Below are 27223 nucleotides of genomic sequence, written 5' to 3' on the forward strand. Positions count from 1 at the left end.
TTCTTAATAAAACAGTCATTTATTATTGTCTGAAAACTAAAATTGTCTGAACAGCACATTACAAGGGCATCGTTAAGATTTCTCTCCAAGGCTCAGTGATCACTTCCATACAGTACACTTGGCATGTACACGGCATCTCCTTCAAATCAAACACAAAGGAAAACAAAGAGAGGAAAATGAACCCATTTGTAAAAAAAAAAAAAAAGGTCAAGAGTCCATCCTGTAACTTGTACAATCACCAAGTATTTTGGTTTGGTTCTAAGCCACATAGCCCACATGGGAATCACCTGATGACAGCAGGTGGCGCAAAAGGAGGCACAACAGATGAGACTGAACGCGAACATCTCAATACGTAGAGTCTCTCATGAGTGACTGGGTTCCAGCTTCAAGTTGAGAAATATTACATACTAGTCTCCTTGTAGTTTGTATCTTGAAAATTGTGTCTTTTTAAGGGTATGTTGGAACGCTACAATCAAAATGTAAATGCTGAGTTTGTTAAATACATTAAAATGTGTAATGTAACAAAAATGGCTCTTTTTCTCGCTCACTTCTCCGGCAACCCTGCTGAATTTGTTCCCTTTCATCACAACTTTTAGCCACCGACAGACACATTGACAGAAAACACAAACAGAGTGCTGTGTTAAAAACATGACTAAGAAGTGGTTTGCGTACACGGCATGCAGGTCATGCAAAAAAGCCAAAAAAAATGAAAGAAGGTGTGCATTTTAAAAAAAATAAAGGGGTGAGAACAGATAACGACTTACAGCTTTGCGTCTTTGGTTATAAAGTAGGTCCAACAATTTCACAGCTTTTCATCCCCCAACCAAGCCCCCATTATTTTATTTTTTTACCCATTTAGACAAAGAACCTCTAGAGAATAGTTTGCTTTATCAAAACATCCCAGCACATATTTCACTTCTTAGCAGGTTCTCTCCTGTACTGTACATACCTTGTTCGCTCTGAATACTTTACAAAATATACATTCAACCTGAATTTCAACTCACTAAGTTCTGCTTTAGTGTTTCCTCTCTACCGTCTGCTCTACTTACTGACACTTGCTTGTTTGTGAGAGACTAGCCAAGACCTGACAGATTGTAAAAAGATTTTGTGACATTGTTCATGACATTAAGAAAATAGCAGCCCTGAAATAAATAAATGAAAATACTAAACGTGAACGTATAATGAAAATGTTACATGTCGAAAGATGGCGGCTCCGAGGAAACGACAACAACTAAGGTAAGCTTTTTGTCGCAGCATATCATGAAGGAGGCACTCGACTCGCTCCGCCGGACGCCTCTGCTGATGATGATGACTCATCCCCTTGGTCGCTTCCGGCCCCCGTGAATGATGTGGCGTGTGGATGCTGACATTGCGGGAGCGTCATTTGCCACTGGGGCTTTTCCCCACATGTCTTGCACTGCACTTTTGGACCACTTGTTTCTCCCCTGGTGCTCCTGCTCCCTTGGCCCGCCGTCCACTTCATCTTGTAGCCACAAGAAGACTTCTCAAGGGGTGACGACGGCTCTTTCAAGATGATGTCACTACTTTCCTTAGATGGAGCATATTTAACGCAGCGCTTGCAGGGACGGTATGCTTTTGTCTCTGCTCAAGAGAGGTGTGGAATTGAGCGTGTGAACGATTGATGCGCTTGGGTGCGGGGCGGGCGGACGATCACGCCGAGGTGATGTTGGACTGCTGGGGGACGCTCTGACCTCCATCGTGGTGCGTCAAGGGGGCGCCGCTGTTTGTTATGGCTGAGTTTTGCTGCTGCTGCTGCTGCTGCTGCTGCTGCTGCTGCGGGGGCGACGTGCTGCCGTGATTGGGAAGGTGGTTGAGCTGATCCGAGTTGGCCAGCGACTTGAGCACGGCGTTCTCGCGCTCCAGCATGGAGTTGCGCTCGTACAGCTCCTTGATATGCTCCTTGAGCACTTCCACCTCCTCGCGGACGGCGTACATCAGGTGGCTCTTCACCAAATCCTGAAGAATCAAAGATCATTATTATTACCGTCATCATCATTTATACAACTTGCAACGTTTGTCCAATCTTAACCAAGGACGTCAAATGCCCGACGATCTTATGTGTTATAAGATTGTCCTAGAAGATTATCATTATGTCTGAGGTGTGTTAAGAATGGATTTGTCCTGATAATAGGGTCAAAAATGGGTCGAACTGCCAATCTTAAATATTAAATATTTTCAACATTATGACCAAAAATCTTCATGTGTGCGACAAAGCTGACAACTGAAATAATTTGACTCTGTGACGTGAATTGAATGTAGCCAATCAAAGAAGTGCCTTTACTGACGAACAAGGAAGCAGCAGAGGAAAAAAACAAAAACTGTCCTACCAGATGTTTTTTATATAAAACTGGGTTCTCCAGACGTTAAAATATGATTTCCAAAGCAAGTTTTTCTTGCCTAAATCGCCATCTTACAATGCTCCTGCTTCCGGCCAACCCTTTTCGGAGTCGCTCGGGAAACATCGGAACATACCAAGTGTCTGTTTTTCGTTTTTGTGAGATTCCTGCCTCAGAGAATTTTGTTTCAAGATTAATGTTGGGAGAAGAATCTTAATGTGCGTAGTGTTCTCTGTTGAAATTATCGCAGCAGACCACACAACAATACGACCAAAGCTGTTAAATGCCTGATTTTTTATCTTTATGTATGGGGTCTGTTACAGAAAAAAAAAATCTGAACATTTGAAAAATCAAGGGGTACACAGATCAATGAGTGTTAAACTTAAAACTCACCATGGCCTGTTCGATCTTGTTGTCAATGGCAACGACACTGGCACCGGATGCACTGTTGAGGGAAAAAAAAACAAAGACATGAGAACCATACAAGTTACCACATGCTTCGCATTGATACCGCACACAATTCACATTCACACACATCATCACTTCCTTTGAGCAGCAGTCGACCAGCTCCTGCCGACTACTGTGACATAAAGTAATTTATTGTGGATTTTGCTAGGAGACCACAAACAAAACAAACTATTTTTCCAGATGAAGTCATGAATAAGGACATCATTAGTTATGTCATGCACAATCGCTCTCTGTCTCTCTCGTAACAAACATGTATATGTAAAAATTCATTTGTGTTTGTATAATTTGTAATAATAAACAAAAATGTGTTGTACCTCCTTCTGGCCAGTACACACACACCGTTTCAACACAAACTTGGGATCACACACTAAATGACACTATTATTTCACTGGAGTTGCTTTACATGCAGTTTTTTAAAAGAGATAATTCAGTGGCCATCAGGAAGCTGGAAACTACAACACCAAGTCAGTCCCTCTACTGTGTCTTATACAGCAAATGTCAAAACTATCCTGGCTGACTTTTGGCAGGAGATGTGGGACACCTTGTACTGGTTGCCAGCCAATGGCAGGGGGTGAAAACACTCAAGTATTGACACAAACGAAAGGAAGGGATAAAATAAAAATAAAATGTTATGGCCAAAACAGTAGTATCGAGGTTGTAATTAATACAGACAAATATTTGAATCCATCCATTTTCAAGAGCACTTAAGTTTTTATGTTCACAGTCACCTATACCAGCTGTCCCAACGAGGCACAGGGTACACCCTGGACTGGTCGCCAGCCAATCGCAGGGCACACATAGACAAACAACCATGTGCCTGACACTGAGACAGGATCATCAACATTAGATTATACAGTATGCCAAATTTCACTTCATTCATTTACTATCTATGACAGTAATATAATAACAGGTATAATTAATTAATTTAATTAATTAATGTACCCCCAATTTATGACACTTTTTTTTTGTAGTTTGCCATAAGAATTGCCAATAAGCAATAGGAGCATAGGCTCAAAAAAAAAGTTGAGATCATCTCTCAATTTTATAGGACGAAGTGGCCACTAGGGGGAAGTTGTGCGACATGATGACAAGCCACGCAAACTGTAGTATAACGTGGTGCGTGTGTGTGTGTCCGCGTGCGTGAGTTCAAATGTCAATGCACGAAAGTGAGCTCACATCGAGCAGGCAGCGCGACCACCGCACGTAACACACGTAGACGACCCTCTCACAAGTACGACACACACAAACATGAAGATTCCGGTTATAAGAAGCGCGGCACAAATCGTGGAAAGTCACACACAATCAGATAAAGAAGGCAAACGTTCCAAAAGTATGAATGTATTTTTTTTTTTTTTACCTGCCGCATCTCGCCCGATAGGGCATCAAACGTCCCGAATAAGTGGGAGAAGACCCCGGTGAGCAAGACAGACTGTAGGTCATTGTGCAGCGCATCTTGGAAGCTCTCCCCCAAACACACACACAAAAAAACAAACTCCTCAAGTTTCCAGGTAGCTTTTCAGCTATGACTTGTTGCTACTTCGACGTTCCGTCGTTGTGTATCCAACAGCAGGGCACAAGACGAGGGCTGTCTTAAAAAGGCAGCTCGCGCGTGGTCACATGGGACGTAAACACAGGGGAGGAGTTAAGCAAGCGGCACTCCTGCTTGTACAACGAAATGCAGTTCTTTTAAACAGGTTATATTTTTATGCAGCAGCCAGACAGAAATAGTCCACTGTGACTCCCGAGGGCCAGTGTGAACTATATCCAGTCGAGTCACAAATACCGTTGTAGGTCATCACTTCGAGCAGTCAGTGTACATTTATATAACACTGTGGGTGAGGTTTACTTTGTGTACTTTTACATCAAAAGATGTACCCATTTGATAAATTAAACCTGTATTTAGGACTTACGGAAATAATTCATTCGTTTTAATCGAAAATATGTACAACGAAGGAAATTAAATACAGTTTAAACACATTTTTATTCACAATAAATAGTTGGAGATCTTACGCACCGGTGCATCATGACATGTACGGCGGTCGCACGGTATGCGAGTAGTTAGCAGACTGTCCGAATCGCCAAACAGAATGAGGGCAATATATATTAGGCAACAATGTGGTGCAGTGTTATACGGTGAATGAGGGGTCAGGGGATAATGGTGGACATTCGGATACAGCCTCTGTCTGCATTTTACTGCCTGGGATATTTTGTCTGATATCTTCAACACAAAACTCAAAGCCACTACGATGTAAAAAGAAAGCAATTAATTGCTGCCAATTACACACTTCGGGTCCATCGTTGCGAGACCTATAGCTGCCCAACAAGGTGCCGGATGTAAAATACCTAAAATTCAGCACATAATGCAGCCATAAGACGCAGCAATGGTCGGCGATTTGTATCTATGCACGCTGCTGTGAAAATGTGTTTATTTTTTTAAATTTGTTAAATGCACACATGGAAAACATTTCAGGAAAAACTGAATGTAAAAGGTGACAGCTGGTTCACTTTCCAGTAATAGTAGTAGTCGCAGTAGTACTCAATTTTAAGTGCCCTCTAATAATTGCAGGAGATGGGCTCCTTTTACGCTGCCTGTAAAAGCTGATTTTGGGAACAAAAACAAACCCTTTTCGACCACTTTTAGGCTGTATGATTTGGAGGCCTGACAACCAAGGTGAACACATTCCACCCTTAAAAAGATAGCCTTTTCACGTTGGTGTCAATATATATATATATATATATATATATAAAAAAAGAAATAAACAACTTTTCTTCAAATGCATTTTGTTTTATAGCAACAGCGAGAGACACGCCGGTTGGATTCAAATTAGTTAAGTGACTGAGATTCTTCTTGCCTGCAGGCAGACAAAATCCCCTCATCTAATTTGTTGCCATTCCGTTTCCAACAAAAACAAAGCACCCAGTACATTTTATTCAAGAGGGAAGACATGTGGTGGTTTATATAAGGACCTCTTGCTGCGTTAACCTCCGCATGGGCCTGCCCTGCAGACGGCAACGGCATCCACATACGCATCCTCCAACGGGACCTTCAGCACATTCCATCCGTGAACACCTCCGGCCTCGGGGCCAGTGCCTCCAGAGCCAGACATCTGTGTCAGAGCTAGCATCATGCTGGGACACGACACAGCAAGGACTAAAGGATGTCCAGGCAATTTGTTTCTACAAGCTTTTGGGTTGCTGGGGAACGTTAATTCAGCGGGCATGACCTGCAGGCACACTACAAGTTCACCACTATAGATAGACTTCACATAAAGATGGCATGAGACAACAAGCGCATGCCACCACATCACATGACTCACCCTGGCGTCACATAAATCAACGAGTTCTCCACTGGGACACAGATGGACCGGCACACGTCCCTGTCCCTACGCATACAAATAATCCCAGTGAGGGGGAGGCAGCTGGATAAATGAAATCTGTCTTTGCGAGATAACATCCCCCACAATGAGCTGATTTCAAAACAATAAGTGGGAGGGCGGGGACTACAACAATAGCGGTGGATGCTCACTGTTGCTTTTTCTCTCTCTTCAAGGTGCAGTTTGGAGACATAACCAGATGATGTCAGCAAAGTTTTCAATTGCACAACTCGAAGTACAGTAATGTCTTCCCATATGGATCACAATTATTATTTTTTTGCCTGAAGCCACTTTAAGAAGACAAATTTATTAAGGAATTTGACCCTTAGGCAGGATTGTGACCCGTTTTGGGCTTGATGGGAATCTTGAGAGCAGTCCCCTTCAAAAGTATTGAAATGACAAGGTTGTTGTTTTTGTTTTATGTATCATGAAGACATTTGTGTTTCAGATCAAAAGATGAATAATTGAATATGAGACAAAAGTTCAGAATTCCAGCTTTCTGAAGTCTACAAAACCATTTTGTCTGGTAATTTATACAAAAATGTATCCAAAATAATCAGGAGAAGCTTCATCATGCAACAAGATAATGACCAAAAACGCACTGCCAACACAACAAAAGGACTTCATCAGAGTAAAAAAGTAGAAGGTCTTAGCTTGGCCAAGTCAATCAGCAGACCTTAACCCAATAGAGCAAGCATTTTACCTGAAGGAAGAAACCCCCAGAAACAAACAAAAACTGAAAGAGGCTGCAGTAAAAGCAATTCAAATGAAGAATGCAAAGTTTGAGGGGAAGTCAATGGGTTGCAGCTAGGCTTGATGCAGTTATTGAAAGTAAGGGTTATGCCACCAAATATTAAATGTTATTCACTATCAGTTAATTTAATAATGTCAGTTCCCACATTTTTATTCACTTGGAAAGTGGTTGGCTTCAAACAAAAAGGTACTCTGTCCTGAATTGTTTATATCAATTTTCTGATCTGAAACCCCCAATGTCTTCTTCAGTTTACCTTCCCGTTCCAATACTTTTGGAAGGGACTGTAAATGCAACAGGGACAGGGAGAGCATCTAACTCGGGCTTGGGAACCGCTGTTTATGTTGGATATTTTAATTGCTGTGGGGAAAAAATGTGTCATAAATGAAATAGTATTTTTGTAATTGTGCGTAGAAACATAATTAATATTGCAAATAATATGAAATAATGTTGTTATTTTATCAATTAAAAACTGAAATGCTTCTTATGGGTTCACAATCATGACTGACAATTTGAACTCCAAATTAGCAAGAATTTTTTTTTTATTTTTAAATCGGCTGTAAAATACCTTATGTTGAATATGTACTAAAGTTTTACCAACATCATTAAACACATTTAAAATCCCCTGATTACAAACATTTGTTAAATAAATAACCTGGACTAATAGCTACTGTCCTCATTGTAATCTGCAGTTAACAATGACAATTGCTGGAAGTATGTTAATATGTGCCTATGAGCAAAAGGATTGTTGGATGTGTTGTCTACCAATGTGGAGGTCTGAGGACCGAGTATAAACAATGGAGACTAAACAAAACTTGGTTTACATGAGGGACGCCTTGTCTGTGGATGGAAGTTTTATTTTTCTAGCATGAAATCAGGTCATTGAAAGGTGTGTCTACAGCCCCCAAAGCTTCCTCAAAAACATGCAGAAGGAACGGCCCCACTCGTTACATAATCCCCAGACTTGTACATAAACAACAACTCGGTGCTACATATGTCTCAAAGCCCACCAGTGAACCTCCCAAAGGACACACAGACCAGATGATGGAGGGCATGGGAAGTAATCAAAGCCCTTAAGGAGTCAATGAATAGATTAAAAAAAAAATCAACATATTTGAGAAAGTGGCTGATCTTGAGCCATCATGTTGAATGGGTCATGAAAGATCTTGTTATTTTAAACCCCTTGCATAGGAACAGAAAAGTTTGCAGTTAGCACTCCACCACTTGGCTCCTGACGGCATTTGTGAGGTGTTGTGTGACCAAGCTCAATTTGCAAACACAGCAGGGGTCCATGTTTATGGTTGTTCAGTCTAAAGTAATCAGTGTCAAAATGGTCTTTGACTAAAACCAAGCCCTGCTCTTTAGAACATTTGCGGGATTTGGATATGCCCCACTTACTTGTCCTAATGTGATTAAGGCCCAACTGGAATGCATTAGCTGATAAATCATAGGTTATATTGGGAAAATCCAGGGTTCATGGTAATAAGAGCATCTGTATTCAGCAGTGTATCCATCACAAGATCAAGGACGCTCTCTTTGGCTATCCTATCTGAAGAAGATGTTATGTGTCCACCTAATAGCATTAGACGCGGCACCTTAAAAGCTTATACTAACATGTTACTTGGGATATTTCTTATAAGTCATATTTTGAAATGAAAATCGGCTTGTGGCTGAATGTCCGATTACTTAAATCTATGGATTTAGGGAAATCTTTCTTAATTTCTAGATATCTAGAGAGGGAGTTTGCTGAAGGCTGAATAGAAACATCTATGCTTGTAATGGGTATTTCCTGAGCATGAATGTCATGAACTGACCAAGTGTGAAGCAATAGGACGCTGTTAGGGAGGCGTGTGCTCAGTAAACGCTTGTGGTATAAAATACAAGTCAAATGTCATCCAGGTTTCCAAAGATACCATTGACAAGATGCAAATGTTACCTCCAAAACAGTAGCGACTTTTAAGACCTGTCTGTGGTTAGTTACATAAGAAGACCACTTTGGGGAGATGGTTGAGATATCCGCGCATCAATTCCGCCCTGCAACTATAAAGTCTTGCCAAGTTTAAAATCAGAGTTTGGCACAATATACAAAGTGTTGTAGCTCAGCCCTAGTAATCCATTCAAAATTATGTACTCAAGGTCTTTGAAGAACGATTCATTTGAATTGGGTTGGGTAAGGTACTTTAAGTATGCCCTAAAGCCTGTTAGTAAACGTGTTTCTCATTTTTAGACAAAAATGTGATTCCAATTGTCTGTGCCAATGAAAGTATTTTGCAACAACAACAAAAACAGCTTCATAGGATGTTACGTAAACTGTTGGTACTGTTGAAATATTTAATTGATGGTTATTTGATGTTCTTTTTTTTTCTTTTTTTTCTGTTTTTTACTCCAGTCACATTTTCAGTGATAGTGCTGATTTACAGCAACCTAATGCGGTATGTTTAATCATTTGTTACCTCAACTTATAAAGGGACATTTTGTGACTTTCTCATTAAATAAAACTTTGTGCTACGTTTATACACATTTGCAAAGTCACATTCAAGCCCTTTTCAATCCCTTGACGTAACTTTAAGCAACCTTCTAATCTAAGTAACATTTACAAATCTCAAATTCAATTTGTGAGATGTCAGATTAATTTCATGTCATAAAGCACAAGCTGGATAGAAGTACTCCAAAAAATATGTAGAAAGAGCAGGCTGGGAGCAAAATTTGCAAATACAGATTTACAGGAACTGTCCTGTTTGTACGCAAACTATCCCACAGCACCTATCACATGTCTAATCTTGCAAGTCCAACCTTACAGATTACTGGTCTACAGACAAAGAGAGATTTAAGGAAGTAAGATCCTTTGCCTGCAATTAGGTGAAAGCCTTGAAAAAAGTTAAACTGTTAGTCAGTGAGCTCATCAGGCCACATGGAGCTGAATGGGAACATAAACAGAACCACTAATATGTAGGGATGTAACGATAACGCCAATGTCGTGATATCGCGATATTAAAAACTGCACATCTGTTAAAAAAGTCAGGTTGATTTTAATTTGTGCAGGTCTAGCACCCTCTGGTGGCTATTTTTTTAGTGCAGTTTAATTTTCATAAGGGATGTTTTTGCCCTTCTTTGTTTAAAATTCACGCTTATTGTCAACCCCGATTTAAAAAAATTAATAATACATGACATTTTGGATATTTACAGTTTCTATAGGTTTCAAGGAAATGCACATATGGTCATATTTTTATTGTTTAATAAAACCCTTGCTTCACACCCCTGGGATGAACCTTGTCCATGTCATGATTACCAAAACAGCTCCTTAAAGAAAAAAAGAAAAAGAAAAACAAGGTTATTGAGAGCCTTACTCACCGTGTATCACTGAGGTTTGTTCAACAATGCAACTTAACAGAGTTTGGCTTTGTAACTGCAAACTTTATGAATATTTAGTAGATTAGTTGATAGACAGAGGAGGTCATGTGTCTGCCAAAGTGGGCACTAGTCAGCACTCCCAGTTCCACAGAGGACGCCACAATGTGTTTCAAGTTTCCCCAGAGGTGTTTCTCCATTGTTGTCCTTTATCAACATGTGCCTTGTCTATTTCTGATGGCAGGAAGTTAATCACAGCAATGGCATATGGCATAACTTTAAATATCAACGACTGGCAGCAGTCCAAAACTCAACTGGTCGGAGTGTTGTTTTTTTCTAATCAACCCAACAACAAATATTTGACATATCTGTCATTCATAACAACTTCAGTGCATACAACTCTTATGCAGGCTACTCCCCCCCAACAACCCTTACTGCCCCCGAAGACTTATGACATAAGAGAACCACAGCATAGGTAACAAGATGGCTGGCTCAACAGGCCAAGAATGCAAAACGAGAAATAATCACCTTCTCATCGTGTGACAAAATAAATGAGACTTTATGGAAGAATGCTTAATCTGCCAAAGCCTTGCTCGTGTTATTGTAATATGATCTGCTCTTTGCAGTGCTACTGTAAAACCTCCTGTTTCTAGGCACATAGTCACAGAAATTGAGACTGACAAAACGTTATCACCGATGGCTTACAAACTGCCAGGAGTGTCACCAAATGCATTGACGTGTATGAGTGTGTAGTGATATCTATCGACCTATCACTATGCATTATAAAAATTCAGTGACTGAAATACCCACAAGTCATTTGCACATAGACATTTGCCAAGCCTTCAATGGACCTCAAAGACTATTAATGGAGTAAACTATTGCTCAATTTCTAAAAGTAGAGGAGCCCTAAAACGTAATGAATGTGAATTCTAAAAATATTTCTCTGTACTTTATTAACAACAACAACAACAACAACAACAACAACAACAACAACAACAAAAATCTATGTTTTGCTATTCATCAAAACTACATTTGTGGGTGAACCCATTAACACGCTTGGTGGTCGTTCCAGCAAATCTATTATACATAAAATGAGTGTACCATTCTGCAGTTAAAATTGTATTGTATTACAGGTCAGAATGGTGCAACACTCCCTATTTGACAATGGCCAACTGCCAACAAACATATTACATAAGCTTTGTGTCATGATATCGTAATCTGTTCTCACATCATCAAATAAACTGAACTACATGTTAGTAAATTACACCTTTGGATGACATAAATGTCAAAGCAATAAAATATTACTGGTGGACTAATTTTAGTAGGTTGTTTGGGTGCATTGAATGGGTACTGAGGCACCCACTCCAGGCCACACAAACAAACATGTAAACACACCCGAGCTCGTACCTATTGTTGACAGGCTTTGGCCCTTGTAATCCGCTAGGTTGGAAAACTTGGTAGAAAGTAGTGGATGGGTTCCTGCATTTTTTTTTTTAGAAAAGTGAAAAAAAAAAAAGAAGAAGAGAAACGTGAGTAAAGGAAGCAAGATGTTCTTTGAGCGGGAAGGCGAGAAAGTGCACGAGTGAGCGTGCCAGAAGACGCCGATGCACAACAGGTCAGAGGAAATAGTAAAAAAGTGTAGACTGTTTAAAAAGTTGAATAATATAAAACCAAATCCATTTTCCATTTGAACTAATTAATCATTATGAATGTGTTTACATTCATTCCGACACACTACAGTTACAAATGTTCAAATATATATAGATTAACACAACCAAGCAGCTATTTGTAAAATTGTATATCAGTAAGGTATTATTCCTGAAGAGTTCAGGTCCATGTCAGACACCCATTATTTGCACAATAAATGTGACAATGTCAATGGGGTGAATGTTCAACCAGGGTAAGTGTGGTCTACAAAGTCACAAAGCACATAGTGTCAAAGAGGGACGAAAAACAAAAAGCAGGAATACTAGTAAATAAGGAGAAGTTAACTGTCTGAAGTGCTGAGTGATTTACAGCTACCTTTCTCTATCAGAGCCAATACAAGCTTTATCTCTTGTCTGGATAATTGTACCGTGACAAGCCCACCGGAACATTGTCCTCATGCATTGGTGAGGTATGTCAATGCTGTAAGCTTTAAGATCTCACTAACCACATTCTTCAACACAGCACCTGTGAGCTCGGGCCTCTTAACAAGCCAAATGCCTGGTTTTATAGGTACAGTGAGAGAAATTTGTAAGTGCAATGGAGTTCAGCTGGCAAAGTGACAGGTCCATATATTAGAGGTGCTGACTGAAAAGGCTTCAAAAACGCAGTCAGGGATAGAAGTGAGGTAAGCATTAAAGTGTGTCTTCTCACGTAAAGCACAAAATTACACCAGTCAGTACTAAATGAAGTCCTGATCCAACTATTAAATTTGACGCTTAATAGCCAATCTTCGATGGCATGTCAATCTGAACACACTTTAAATGTCTGCTTAAGTTTTACAGCCTTTTTTGTAGGATTATGGTAACTTCGCAACTGTTTATAATAAATGTGTTATTAAAATATGAATGAATAGAAGACGATATAGAAAGGATGAAGGAATTTGTTAAGTAATTATACATTACATCAAAATGATCCATAATCCAGTTCCCATTACCTCTTATCAAAATAAATAAATAAATACCGGTAATTAAAAGCATGCTTCTTTGTACATCAAGGACATACTGTATATATTATACTATAGATATTCCATCCATCCATCCATCCATTTACTACCACTAATCCAGGGTCAGGTCACGGGGGCAGCAGCTTTAGCAAGGAAGCATAGACTTCTCTCACCCCAGCCCCTTTGTGCCCTCACTTGTGAACAATATCCTAAGATATTTGAACTTCTTCACTTGGGGCAGGATTTCATTCCCAACCCGCAGAGGGCACTCCACCCTTTTCCAACTGAGGACCATGGTCTCAGATTTGGAGGTGCCAATTCTCATCCCAACCGCTTCACACTCAGCTGCGAACCGCTCCAGTGAGAGTTGGAAATCACGGCTTGATGAAGCCAATAGTACCACATTATCTGCAAAAAGCAGAGATACTGTGGCTGTGCCAAGAAATTCTGCCCATAAAAATTAGGAACAGAATTGGTAGCTGGGAGCCTTGGCGGAGTGCAACCCTCACTGGAAACGAATCTGACTTACTGACAGCAATGTGGACCAAACTCTAACACAGGGCTTCTTAAGACTAGCACAATTACTTGCATGTTCCCCTTTCTTAGGAGCAACACTGAGGGCTACTTTAGAGCAAAAACCAAAAGATAGTTATCTGTATGTTAAATATGTGACGCACAGAGTGAGTGATGTTCACGCACAGTTGTTAAGCAGAAAGCACAACTGAGCATTAAACATGGATAGATGGTATGACTGTTCGCAAACTGAAGCATATTTGTGGAAACCAAAAAATCAGCATTGGAGTTACAGTGAGATACATCGATTAAATCCAAAATATGCAATGAATACAAGCTCATTTAGCATGTTGCAACAGGACGCCAAGAATGGGTCCCTTGTGAGATGCCAAAGGCAAAGTTGCACCAAACTGTCACATCTGAAGGGCCGATATGTGGTCTTATGTGTGCTTGACAAGGAGTTTAGAAAGCAAAACCTCTGTCAATCAAAAGCTTTGTTAGGATAATAAACCTTTTCAAACATGGTTCAGTTGTCTAACAGGGCCTACGGCACTGTGTTGTAACAGTATATATATATATATATATATATATATATATATATACACACACACACACACACACACACACACACACACACACACACACACACACACACACGACACAACTTCTTAGCAGGTTATCACTGGAATAGAAGTTAGTCACTCATTCCTAAGCAAAAGTATTGCAACTCGTTATCATGTAAGCAGCAGCAAATTCAGACAGGTGACGCCGAGTTGGACAGAAAAAGGAAGATAAATCATATAACTGGGATGTAAATGCAGCTTGGAAATTTCTTACTTCAGCTTCTCTTCCCCATGGACCATCTTTCAATGTAGTTATTTAAACAACAATGGTTGTTCGTCTATTTGTGCCCTGCGATTGGCTGGCAACCAGTTCAGGGTGTACACGCCTCCTGCCCATTGACAGCTGGGATAGGCTCTAGCATGCCAGTGACACTTGTGAGGATAAGCAGTTTGGAAAATGGATGGATGGAACAACAATTAGCATTTATTAAAATAGCTTTAAAAAACATGTCACAAGACCACAGTTCAATGAGAATCAAAGGATTAACCCTGCATGTGACTTTATCTTATTATATAGTTTTTAGTTACACTTCTTTCAAAGGAAAGATTAGTCTCAACAAGGGATGTTAAAAGGAAAGATATGAAAAAGTTATATCCACTAGAAGTTACAGTAACGGTAAATTACACATTTGAAGGCTCGAGCATCATTGTATGCATGGACAATTGCAAGTGTTGGTTGATTTTGTTGCTTACCTTAGATAACTTGTTTTTGCCCATAGCATATTTAAAAAGTAATATTCATGAGGCACATCTGTGATGCAAACTCCTTTCATAATACATTCATGTCCTTAAAACATGAATGTTTCATTTTAAAATTAGCAATGGTCAACTACTTTTTACACTTATGACAGCTGAGAATTTTTCTTTGTGATTCGAGAGTTTATGACAAAAGTTTAATCCTGGCACAGTTTTAATTTCCATGCATTGTCTCCTATGTAAATAAATTATTTTAAAATTTGAAATAGGTTGTTCTGTATAATGAAACAGCCTGTGTTTAACCTTACTATTATTACTAATAAGACAAGTATATAGTCTCAAAACATGTTGCAATGTTTGGAGGAGTTCTCATCCTGTTGTGATACACGTAAATGCCACAGGACAGAGAAAAGCGCCCCCCAACCCTTAATAAAACAAAACAAAAAAACAGGGACTTGACCCTTTGCATTGGTCCATGCTTACAGCCAGTACATGATTAAATTAAGTCTCTGCTATACGACTGAAAACTCAATCTCCCCCATTCGACTGCAACACAACATGAAGAAATAAAGTGTCTTTGTTTAGCACCTCAACTTTAAAAAAAAAAAAAAACAGCAAGTGCTGAATTATTTGACATCGCCATCTACAGATTCTTCTGCGAACTGTTTAGCCTTTTAAGTTCAGCGCTAACAAGACTGAGTAGAATAAAATAAGATCATAGCTCAGGTTTGCAGTAAAGTAGAGAGAAACTACTGTTTGTATTTCACACGAATCTGAGCATTCTTATTTTAAAAAAGCAGCTGAGCTCACACATAATTGTTAATGTGACTTACAGTATGATGAGTCAGTATATGACCATCATGGGTGGGTCATTCAGAAAGATGCCAGCTGGTAACATCAGCCTGAGGCATCAAAGTCATCCAGTCACTCAATTTCGCTTAGCAGGGTTCAACTTCATTCATGACCCACTGAACTCTGTCATATAAGAATTTTTGGGTCTGCCTTAGCTAGCTGCGGCCAAATAGTGCGCTCACAATTTCACCTCATGTATATGCTACAGGTGGACTAATCAACACAACCACAATAATTTTCAACTACCAATAAAATTGATGCATTATAAAATTATCCTTAAACAAGATTCAATATCGTTCAACATCATTCAATATCATTCCAGATAATTCCTCAATTTTTCTTCAGATTAACAGCCTTAACACGCAATTTCTTCAGAAATTGCACAGTCTAGTTTCAACAAGAAACTCATTGCATCACACCCTCGATAACCGATCAAACAGAGTCACAATCCCACTGAATCAAGCCAAATCCAATTGTTCCACTTTATTTGTTGTTTTGTATTTCTTAGTAAATATCATGATGGAAGAAAATATCCCTGCCAAAGGGGGCAACACTTGTTTTGAGTCATTTGTCATCTTTTTATATTTCATTCTGTTTGGTTGCCATTAATGCGTAAATAGTGTGATTACGTTTAAGGAGCCATAACTCCAAACTTGTAATCTGCCTTTGATCCAGTGTCTCCCGGCCTGTTGTTTTGCTTGTTGCCTGGGCATTCATACTTCTAGGTCAGGTTGAAGACTAGCAGATTCCTGTGACAAATCACAGCCAACTCCTTTTGACATACCGTACACCGGGTGTGTCCTATGGACATTGCGTTAATGACCAAAAGTTACGTTTGCTCAAAATAAGATTTATGCTTATATGACACTTCCCCTTTCTGCCCCCAGAGCTGATGTAGTGTCGTTGACAGTATCTCACGGCCATGAAATAAACAGAGTGATAATATTGGAATGGAACCTGATACTTGGTGTAGTAGCCTACTAATGCCCACCAATAGATGGTATTTCCTGTTTTCAGATTATTTGATGAAATTAGCTCATCATGCGAGAGATCAGTAGTTGAATATGCTGATATTAGTGGCAAAATGACAACATGCATTTTCACAAACTTAACTTCAGTGGAAACCACATTGCATCATCTCAATTTGAAAATGACGGTGGCTAACAATTTAGAAATAAAGTCTAATTTGTTGAGAAGTAAATGTACTATCTATTTGAGTTTGTTTGTTTTTTTAACGTAAATTAACCGCTAGCAGTTCATCCAGCCCAATGAGTCACATCCACTTACTCACTCATACTTACTTTCAAAAAAGTAGGAAATAGAGGTTTTGTGTCTTTCAGACCTTAACTGCTTGCCTTTGCAGACGAGGCAACATCTTTGTGTAACTTAAGCTACTTTTCCACTAGACCCGCACAGCACCAGACGGCCTCCATTGCATTTCTATTACATCAGGCGCACGGCACGGCGGGATGGGGGCGAGATCATTTGAACTATCCAAGTGTGCACACATGCAGCATGTACGGTTCTACCATAAGATTTCAAGAGTGGCAAGTCTTAGCCTCAGTTTTTGCGGGGATTCAAATTAATATGAATTGCCGTTACATGATGAGATAACGTCGCAGAGTACAGCCCATCAAATGCACAGAAACATTCACATATAGCCCGCTCGGCTTCCGACGGTGAGCACTTCAGAACCACCTCAGAGATGGTTCTAAAAGGTGATTCCATTGTAACCGCTCGGCCCTGAAAAAGTTAAATGGAAACGTGAACATCCCAGGCCAATAAAAGGCCAACTCGGTGTGGAACCGGTCTAGTGGAAAAGCGGAATTATTAGAAAGACTTCTTTGCAGCAAATCCCACACTATTCTACAATATAAGCAACCAGTCATAGGCACCAGTGACTCAGATCAGTCGATGACACCCTTTAAAAGCAAGCGAGCGCACAGAGAGAAGAATAGATGACTCAAGTGCAGCTGGCTGCCATGCTTTCTTCACATCCTCATTAGTAACGACTCAGACATCTCTGGCTCCAGGGTCCCAAAGCACTGAAACATCCTTGTTCCAGTCTTGAGTCCCACTCTCACAGAATGTATGGCTATGACAACTTGACAAGTACATCAAGAGAAATTGGTTAACTGCTTTCTTCATAACGATGGCGCCCAAGATCTGATCTGTGGCCATCATTTAAAAGTCTTGAAACCAACATAAACAGTAAACAAAACTGTCGGCCTTATATTTTCCGGTGTACACTTAGAGTACTGGAAATCGTAATTTTTACACAAAATCTAGCATCTACTTTTCTAACATCCATTTCCACACGGCTCACAATGCTGCATATAGTAGGTCAAGCAAAACAGAAGCAGCCATCTGTCCGTGACACAAGGGAAAACCAAAGGGAGAATAGTGGCGAGTTACAAATGTGTACATGAATTTTCATAATGAGCATATTTTAACATTTTGGATGTTGTTGAAGGATGACATGCATCAAAGACATGTCATTGAGTCGTCTTAGTGATCTACTTGGTCACAACAGTTTGATGAAAACTAGGTGTGGAAAACATCAGATTATTAATTGTTACCTCTCAAATAAAAACAGGTTTTCTTGAATCAAATTTTCAACTATTGGACCCCAAGAATCATCCATCAAACGCACTTACAAAGGGATCACCCACTCAGTTAAGTATAATGAAGCAATCACTGACATGAGGTGATCACCTTACTCAGAGTGAAATACTTTTTTGGGGGGTTTCGGCTGCTTTGGGTTTTGCACCATGTGACTGACATATTTAAATATGCATTGATTGTTCTAGAAACATCCGCATATCTAAGAATTGATTATTTCTCTCTCCCCTGTATTGTTGTATATCGATTATGATAAAACTGCTGTAAGACTGTATCAAAGTTACCCTAATGTAAAAATGTATCACAAGTGACTTGATTGTGAACATCTCTTGGAGAAGACGTGAGACTCAGACTGGAACGTCACACATGGCTCAACATAGCTCCACTTAGGTAGCAAGTACAGGCTGGTAACAAGCAGCTGTCAACAGGTTCTCTTTTTGGTTTGAGGACTCCCTTTAAAATAAGCTGTGCATACTTAACATACTGTAAGCATTCAAAAGTGGGGTCAAACCAGTTCTGGCTTCAGAGCATTTTGGAAAAGCCAATAAACACCGATGGTATACACATAGTTCTTATTCCTGGAACAGCATGCAGCATTGCAGCATATTCAATGGGGAGAGTGGAGGTGTCGTGGTTTTTTCTGAGAGAAGAAAGAAAAAAACACTCCCAAATTTACAACAAATGAACTCACAGATTTTTGTGATTATAAAGTGGCAAATATGTGTGAGAGAAAATCACAAATAAACAAGAAAAAAAACTCAGAAACTTGAGAGAAAGTGTAGCCTACTTGGATGTTTGTACCAAGTCACAATTCTCAAGTAAGCAAAATGCCTACTGTGTAAGAACTCGTTAAATTATACTTTTCAGTTGGGTTTTCAAATAAGGAGATTAACCATATTATTGTGTGAAGGCTGTGGCCTTCTTAACACCCTACTACCCCTTTCTGCTTTTTCCACTACAATTTCTACATTTATTCACCGATTCAAACCGTTCCAATTTTCCACTGTTCAGCATTTACCTGCCGACTACTTGAACATTTCTTGATGAATTCAAACCATTTCAACTTTAACATGCTCACCTATTTCCAGGTCATTGTATATCTGTCCATTTGAATAGTTATACTTCAACATCATTCAATATCATTCCAGAAAACGTGTTTTTCATTCAGCCTCACAGCCTTCACACACAATGTCTTAAGAAATTGCACATTGTCTAGTATTGTGTATACAGTGTGTATTATACAGAGTGCTATACCCGACCGTTGCATACTTCTTTAAACTTGTATGTGCTATACCTATATTTTGGAATATGAATGGCATGCTCCTTCTGGATGGTTGTATTTTAGCCTTAATCCCTTTTCTAATAGGAAGAAAAAAAACTATTATTATTTATCGATATTAGCTGATATGAACAATTTATATTGTGATATATTTTTCAGATGTAGTGCTAAGCCCAATTTTTTGACTCCATAGTGTCATGCTTAACAGTTGAATGTGTATTATTTTGAACAAAGACTAAAACACATGAAGTTGTTTGTTTTATTTTGCACTTTTGTTAATGTATTCAATCCTAAACCAGAGTGAGTTATTTGTGTGTGTGATTTAACTTCAATTGTGTATGATTGTTCTCCTTTTTGTCAAAAAATAAACAAAACGTATTTCTTGTAAATTATCTGTCACTAGTTTAATAGAAATTTTAGTAAGTACAGTACTCAAGAGTTGAGTACTCATACTGGTGTTATCGGTCTGGAAAAAAGGTTCTATCGAACATCCCTAATAAATACTTTACAGAACATCAAATGGGGATTGGCGGAGGAATATTTCACATTAGCCACATTTGGCCAGTGGTCCAGTGGCCAAAATCAAGCTGGCAGCGAACCGTGATCTCAAGCTGACAATCCAAGCCATTCAGGGCTCCAGGAATTTGTCCCTTGGAGGTTAAGGCAGCCCAGCTACACTATCAGTGGAAAATAAGCCATTCCCTTGTGTCCATGCCATGGCAGCAACCCATTTACCACCCGTAACACGTCCCCTTCCCCAGTTCGACTCTCCACCATCTATGCGCCCTCCCCCTCAGATTGTCAAACTGCCAAGAGGGAGAATGGAGGGAGGGGCACGCACAACACTATAAATACATAGCGTGCACATCCTGATATCTCACTATTGTGGAAGCCTTTTGTCTGATAAAATATGCAAAATATTTTTTTGCTGAAGTCTTATGGGAGTCTTTTGTATTTGTGGCTGTGTTAAACATCTAAAATATATCCCCATCATAAAAACAGGGTTTTTGCAAGCTGATTACAAGCGCATACAATTTGAATATTATGAAACAAGTGCAGGATGGTGAAAAGCGATAAATCGTTTTAAAAGACATTGCGCAACTTTTTAATGGCAGTTACGGTGAGGTGGATTTACAGAGAATACACTTTTAACATAAAATGATGAATATTTGATCAGGTAAAACAAAATACACTACCTTATTAGTAACTTGGAGTCAGTCCACCACAGAACAAATGAAAACTACTGTAATGACATTGGACCCTCATGTCCATATTATAGGTGGATGCTGCCTTAAATACAGTGATAATTTAAGATCCCAATGTTTTTCCCACTCACCTTCATCCCAATTAACCTGTAGTCAAACAACTCACAATGATGACAAGATCACATCTTTTATTGTGATGGAACTCATTTTGCAACTTGACAATTCAAAGCACTCCTTATCAGACGGCAACTTCCCCTGACATTCAGTATGTGTGCATGTGCAAGGTTTTGTGGTGGCAACACACATCAGTTATCGCAAATGACTGGGCCCAAGTTCATTGCCTTGTTTGCTTGAAGAAGTGGCAGACTTCTAACCTGATCGCAATCATGTAAATATAATTGTACTGGTGGCAAGTTCTATCCTACCCAGTACAGAAAAGCCAACACTTTACAAACCCCTGATAGCTCTTGATAGGGAACTGCTGGTTGAACATGTGCTGGGACATTCAGAAGACAGCTGGGATTGGCTCCAGCATGCCCGCAACCCCCGTGAGCATAAGCGGTTCGGATGATGAATGGATGGATGTAACTTCTTTAAAAACCTGAACAATTACTTTTAAAGTGTCTAGCTCAAGGGTAGGCAATCACAGGCTCCAGAGCTGCATTTAGCGTTCATCCTTCTGTAATTTTGTAATTCACACGGATTTCCAAATGTCACTCTGGATTTGAAGATGTTGGTGCTCTTAAAATTAAACTTTTTTTTTGGGTCTCTCTAATAATATGTCACAAACAGTATTGCATGGCGCCACAATGTATTCCGCTATTTGACCCATGGTAAGTAAAGAATAAAGAAAACAGAATATTTAATGCTATGTGCTACATGAACTAAATTAAAAACTTACATAAGCCTCACAGATAACTGCTTAAAATCGTGTTAAGACGTAGGCGACGACTAACAGTCCTGATGTGCAAATGTTGTAAGCTTGTTCAGGAAAAAGTCATATTAACCAGGTGAAATAAACATTTTAATTGACTGCTATTTTTACATCATTAAGTGAAAGAGTCCTTTATATGGTCGGTTCACAGCTGACTACATTCACTACGCGTGATGAAATGATGACGTCGGTGACACAGAAGTAGACGGCAGTTTTGGTTTGCATTTTTGGCTCACAGCAGGTGGATAACTTGGCTGTAACTTCATGAATATGAGGACGACTCAAATACTGTAGATATTGACTATTGTATTTGAACGTAAAAGATTCAACCACGTGTCATTTTCAGAGTTTTGTTACATGCAGAAATAAAAATGTGTTCTCTGTAGCAGTTACCAGATTTCAAAATGCAAAATAGTTTTTATACTGTATATGCAAGTAACAATTGTTGTTATTTTGTCGATTGTGTGGAACTGATTGTTTGATGATAGCTCAAAGCAAATTATTATTATATTAGAGCGCACTTTTGGCTGCAACCAGCAAAGACAATGTTGACCAAGTCCAAGGCTCGATTTGTTTTTTTCTTTGTGGAGCAGTTTTGTTAATGACTTTATTTGAGGAGCAAATTTCTAATTTTGAGGAGCAACTTATTGCAGGTTAATCCAAGAGACCTCCTCAAGCAAGGGTTATATTAAACAATAAAAATATGACAAATATGGAATTAACAATTGCTTTTCTTTTTTATATAATCAACTGTTTATTTATTTAATTCAAAACGTGCATAGTTTCTTTCATTTCAGGTTTCCAGTTTAGCAAGTATGGTTTTCTCTACCGAGTCCACAGTCCAGACACTTACTAATTTGCCTGTTATTTTGCTGTTAAAATTTGGATATGCTCCGCTTTAACGCTGTTCCAGCCAGACTTCTGTGAAGTGTACTCCATCACCAAAGCACTTAATTCCGGTGTTAAAGCTGCCCTATGAAAAAATTTGCTCAAAAATATCTTTACATTAGCCTTTTTATTTGACCATTTATGACTAAAACAACTTCTAATTAGCAGATTAGCCGTTCACAATAGGTACTCCTGCAAGCCTCTAGCCAATAGTTTTCAGACTAGATTCAGATTTTAATTTCCCGCCATCTGTGCATTGTGTACGTGAGAAGAAGTGTGTAGTTTCATTTTTGAGCCACATGTGGCAGTAGCAATTTCGAAATTCGATTTCCTGCATCGAGCGACTTAAGACACTTTAGTAGATACTGATACTTTAGTTACAAATTACAACACATTTAAGGTAGGTGTTAAAATAATGCACATTTCATATGAAATTAAATATTTTGTTAAGAAATCTAAAATGAATACAAAACATATCTAGTACTTACATTTACTTGGAAATTTGCATAAGGAAACTTGTAGACTCTATTAAAATTACTTATCTGTTGTCAGTCAGGATGTTTTGTCAAATGCCAAAACCTAATTGGAGGGGTAATTTCTTCAAACAACCTTAGAAATACTTGAACTGTTTGATAATCCTTGACAAGACCAGTGACGAGGTGCTAAAACTCATAAAAAGTGACATCAAACGAAATAGTTAAATTTAGACAAGCCTGACAAATTGCAATGGCGAGACAATAATGAAGAAAAAAAAAAATCGGAGTCAAGAAACAAGTCAACACCTAGCTACGCTGATGTGTCAACAAAGACACTAGGAAGACTTGATTTTGAGCACCAGACCACAGAGCACACATCATCCTGCCAGGTCATCCTACGCACACACATGCGTGGACACACGCACACTTTAAATGCTCACTACGGTCCTCATAGGTGTGCGCATGTGTGTGTGAGTAATGCAAAAGTGACCTTCTCCTCTCCACATCCATTAAATGTCCTATCCTGCTGCCAACATCGTCATAGCTACACAGGCGTGCAGTGATGTCAGTCCACTTTCCATCACTCTTTTTTCTGTCTTCCCGACTAAGAAAGGGCTAAGGCTGTTCCTTTCATGATTATCTGGGGCAACGCGCACACAGTTCCTGATTAGTGCACATTATCAAGCCAGCTACAGTGATGCTGCAGGGATAAAGTTCCTTAATAAACAATAATAAGCTTCGGCAGTATCTAGACAGTGAACAATATAGAGCAGGCCTGTACCGCTGAAAACCCACCCCTCCCTCCTCTGGCTCTACCATTTGATGACGTACTAAACAACAGAACATTGTATATACAGGACACATTTGCCAACTGGGTCATTTTTGGTACCAACATCTTTTTATGCAGATCGTTTTCACTTCTGATTAACAAACAGTGGCGACATTTTAGTTCAAGCAGTATTAGAGCCCAATGACAGCCCCTAAAAATAACTTCTGTGTGAATGTGAAAGGGTACTGTAAGCAAGTAAAGACTCAACATTCACAAGATTTTAGAGCTAAAAGGCCAGAATGGTGTCTCTCATAGTCACAGTAGAGAATAAATAAATACAAAATCAGTTTTACATCTTTGCTGCTGTGCATGTTGTTTAACACCTCCCTAAACTCTACTCTCCCATGGCTGAAAACAGTTTTGTGTGATGGGGCTAACTAACGTTTAAAAAGGATGTTAACCACCTTTTCATTAAAATGTCTGACAATTCCTGTCAATAAAATATCGTGACGTTTCATACAGTGTTATGATGAGCTTCTTTTTTTTTCTTCCATCACCAACCTCCCCACAATATCGTGAGGTTCATATCGTGACAATATGATATCACTATCCCTACTGGACTGATCAACAGTCAATCACAGGGTAAACATAGAAATGACAACCATTCACACCATCCCAGTTTGGGAAACTGAGCCCACGCTCCCTGCATAATAAAACAATCCTTCTTTATAATAGTACAGATTACAAAACACCCTCTTACCTGTCCTCATCACCATCCATGGTTATTTGGATGCCAAAGAGGCTGTTGACAGCAGGACTGGGAAGGCCGAGACCCTCTGTGATGAAAGGCTTCATACTGTCTTTTCCTGGCACCACACTGCCACTGGGCTGAGGTAGGACTTCAGATTTGGGCCAACCATCTTCTGCCTTGTTACTGAATCCAGCCAGGAGGCCTGGGGTGATTCTTCCGGCCGCAGGCGCCTGACTCGCCCCACCCGTAGGGGTACTGGTGGAAGTGGGCACTGTGACGGGCACATTCAGGGCACCGCTGGCGACAGTTGATGTGGGGGCAAGGCCTAACCCTCCAGAGGGCTGTGTAGGGTTGACCAACTGTTGCTGAGCACCTCCTGGTGCCACGTGGAGGCCCTGGGTGGAGATTGCCTCAACACTTAGCCCCTGGGCTACTGAGCCAGCTGTCATGATAAGAGACGAGGGACCTACAGGGTGAGGAGTAATAGGAAGAGTGCTTGAACCAAAGTGCTGCTGCCGGTAATCTGGCTGGCTGGCAAGATGGTTTGAATAAGGAAAGTGCTGGACTTGTGTAGCAGGAGGCATGATGGGAGACTTTTGCTGTAGGGAACCTTGGTGCGCACCCATGAGGTTATTTGAGAGGAAGGTTTGGGGAGCAGCAGGTTGCATATTGACCTGAGCATGTTGCGCTTGTTTTGATGATGTCGCTGTTGAGTACCCTGTGGGCTGGAAGGCACTTGCTCCACTCCCGATCAGGGGGACCGAGCCAAAGCCTTGCTGCGCAGTCTCTAAAGAATGAGTGGGATGTGTGGCCGAGTGGCCGCTGTCCACAGGATTCTCCAAAGCCTGTGAGGAGGAAGCACTGGTAGAGCCCACGGTGTTACTGGTGGTCCCGATTCCACTGTCCCGTTCTACACTGTTATCGATGGTTACATTTGGCTTGATACTGTCCACAGTCCGATTGCCATTTGCATCAGAGTCTCTGTCATGGAACTCAGTGCAAGTCCATCTCCCTCTTCTAAAGGGCTCTCCGGTACCATGGTCTAGTTTAATGACCCTGAATCGAGAACTGCAGGTATGCGCAGGAGCAACAGTGGTTGAGACAGTGGCAGCAGGGGCCGGGACAATTGGCTGAGTTGTTGCTGCCACAGGCACACTTGTTACCGAATGCTGCGGGGTCACACGACCACCGCTTGCACTTTTATTATTAGCGAGACCCCCATTGACAGGAGCTGTCAAAGCCGCCTGAACATCCTGCGTGTCTCCCACGTTGTTTAAGGTTTCCTCGGACGAGCTCCGATCACACACAGCAAGGTCAGCTCGTGAGACATCGAATATTTCCGACGACACATCCTCTGTTCGGGACTCGTCCGGGTCGTCCAGACTCTCGGTGTCGTCCGCGGTGTTGTTGGCCGCCACCTGAGCCTGAGTAACACTCGTGATCTGGAAACAACTCTTCTTTTTCGCTGGCATTTTCGACATGTTGGCAACCTCTGGCGAGTCAGTGTATTCCCACATGAAACCTACTGGTAAATTCACTGGAGGAGGACACAAAACCGAGACGTACCGCCACGGGACTTTTCCATGCCGTTTACCTCTCGCTCTCTCGCTAAATCCAACCGGAGAAAAGTCACAAGCACCGTCCAAGACTCTCTCAAACTCTTGAGACGTTGCGCGGTGTCCGGTCACTTCATTCCTCCCCGGCCTCTCTCTGACACCGGGTCGGCCGTCCTTGTGTCAGGTCCCAGGGAGCCCGCAACAAGCAGGCCCTTGTCCGAGTTGTTCAGCAGCTGTCCCCGGGACTTCAGTCTGAGGCAGGCCCGGGATTGTGAGCCCACTTCTCCCTTTTCTTCTATATGCCGACTAGCCGAGTTAGCTCAAGTGAGCTAGTTTCGCCTGCCCCAATACCAACAGGTGTGGAATCATAATGTAAACATTCCTCTCGGTCCCTTCGAGTAGAAAGTATAGTCCAGCGGAGGAGAGAGGGAAAAGACCTCAGAAGTCGTTGAAGTTTTGCCTCGTAGTGTCGTAAGTTACTTGTGGCTGTTAGCTGACAGATAGCCACGAGCACCGCAACTGGAAGCTCACGGTTGCTGGCCGCCTGCTAGCTGCTGCTGCCTGCCTGCTCAGCTGCCTCTCTTTCACCAGACAAGATGGCAAGAGCCAAGTGCATCCTGGGTAAACAGGTCAACACGTTACCCCAAGCGTAAGATTTTTTTAAAATAATACAACTAAATGATAATATTTTTCTTTTACTCCGAATACTTTCCTTTCAAAGCGATTTTCACAACGAACCGAATCCGAATAGTAAACACTAAATACATTACAAATACGGAAACGTATTTCAGACGTGTCGTCACTTCCGGTTTGTTTCTTAAACGAGTTCTACAGAGAACTTCAAATTCAGAGTTACGTGTAATAAAAGCTATATAAATCGAAGGTGCTTTTAAAAATGTCTAAGGGTAATTTTTAGCAATTGGTACTTATTCCATCCCAATGGAAAAAATACTATTAATAGTTTACTTAAAATAAACAAATTGCTTTTTGTGAAAACATTTGGTTTCCTTTTGAAATTATCACAAAATGTGTTTTTCTGTAGTAATAAACTACTTTGTTAAGATCAGATGCACCCAAGGCAAATTTTCTAAGTTTCAAAGACACACTTTAA

At 40.3% G+C, this 27223-nt stretch overlaps 1 protein-coding gene across 1 annotated transcript; it reads right to left on the bottom strand.

Annotated features, from left to right (window-relative positions):
• Positions 1-26865, bottom strand: tsc22d2 (TSC22 domain family 2). The gene is made up of 3 exons (XM_086089928.1): positions 24566-26865; positions 2751-2802; positions 1-1977 (listed from the first exon to the last, which is right to left on the bottom strand). The coding sequence occupies exons 1-3, from the start codon at positions 26071-26073 to the stop codon at positions 1672-1674; spliced, it is 1866 nt and encodes a 621-aa protein (XP_085946054.1). The 5' UTR covers positions 26074-26865; the 3' UTR covers positions 1-1671.
• Positions 26866-27223: the final 358 nt, after the last annotated feature.

This window comes from Leptonotus elevatus, chromosome 11 (genome assembly GCF_054856555.1).
Source record: "Leptonotus elevatus isolate MCC_2025b chromosome 11, RoL_Lele_1.0, whole genome shotgun sequence".
Lineage (NCBI taxonomy): Eukaryota > Metazoa > Chordata > Actinopteri > Syngnathiformes > Syngnathidae > Leptonotus > Leptonotus elevatus.

Bases quoted from the DNA above. Each gene is read 5' to 3' on its own strand.
- tsc22d2 (XM_086089928.1), bottom strand. From the start codon at position 26,073: ATGTGGGAATACACTGACTCGCCAGAGGTTGCCAACATGTCGAAAATG. The intron at 2,803-24,565 runs GTAAGAGGGTGT...TTCCCTCAACAG, and splicing joins ATGGATGGTGATGAGGACAG to TGCATCCGGTGCCAGTGTCG. The intron at 1,978-2,750 runs GTGAGTTTTAAG...TTGATTCTTCAG, and splicing joins ACAAGATCGAACAGGCCATG to GATTTGGTGAAGAGCCACCT.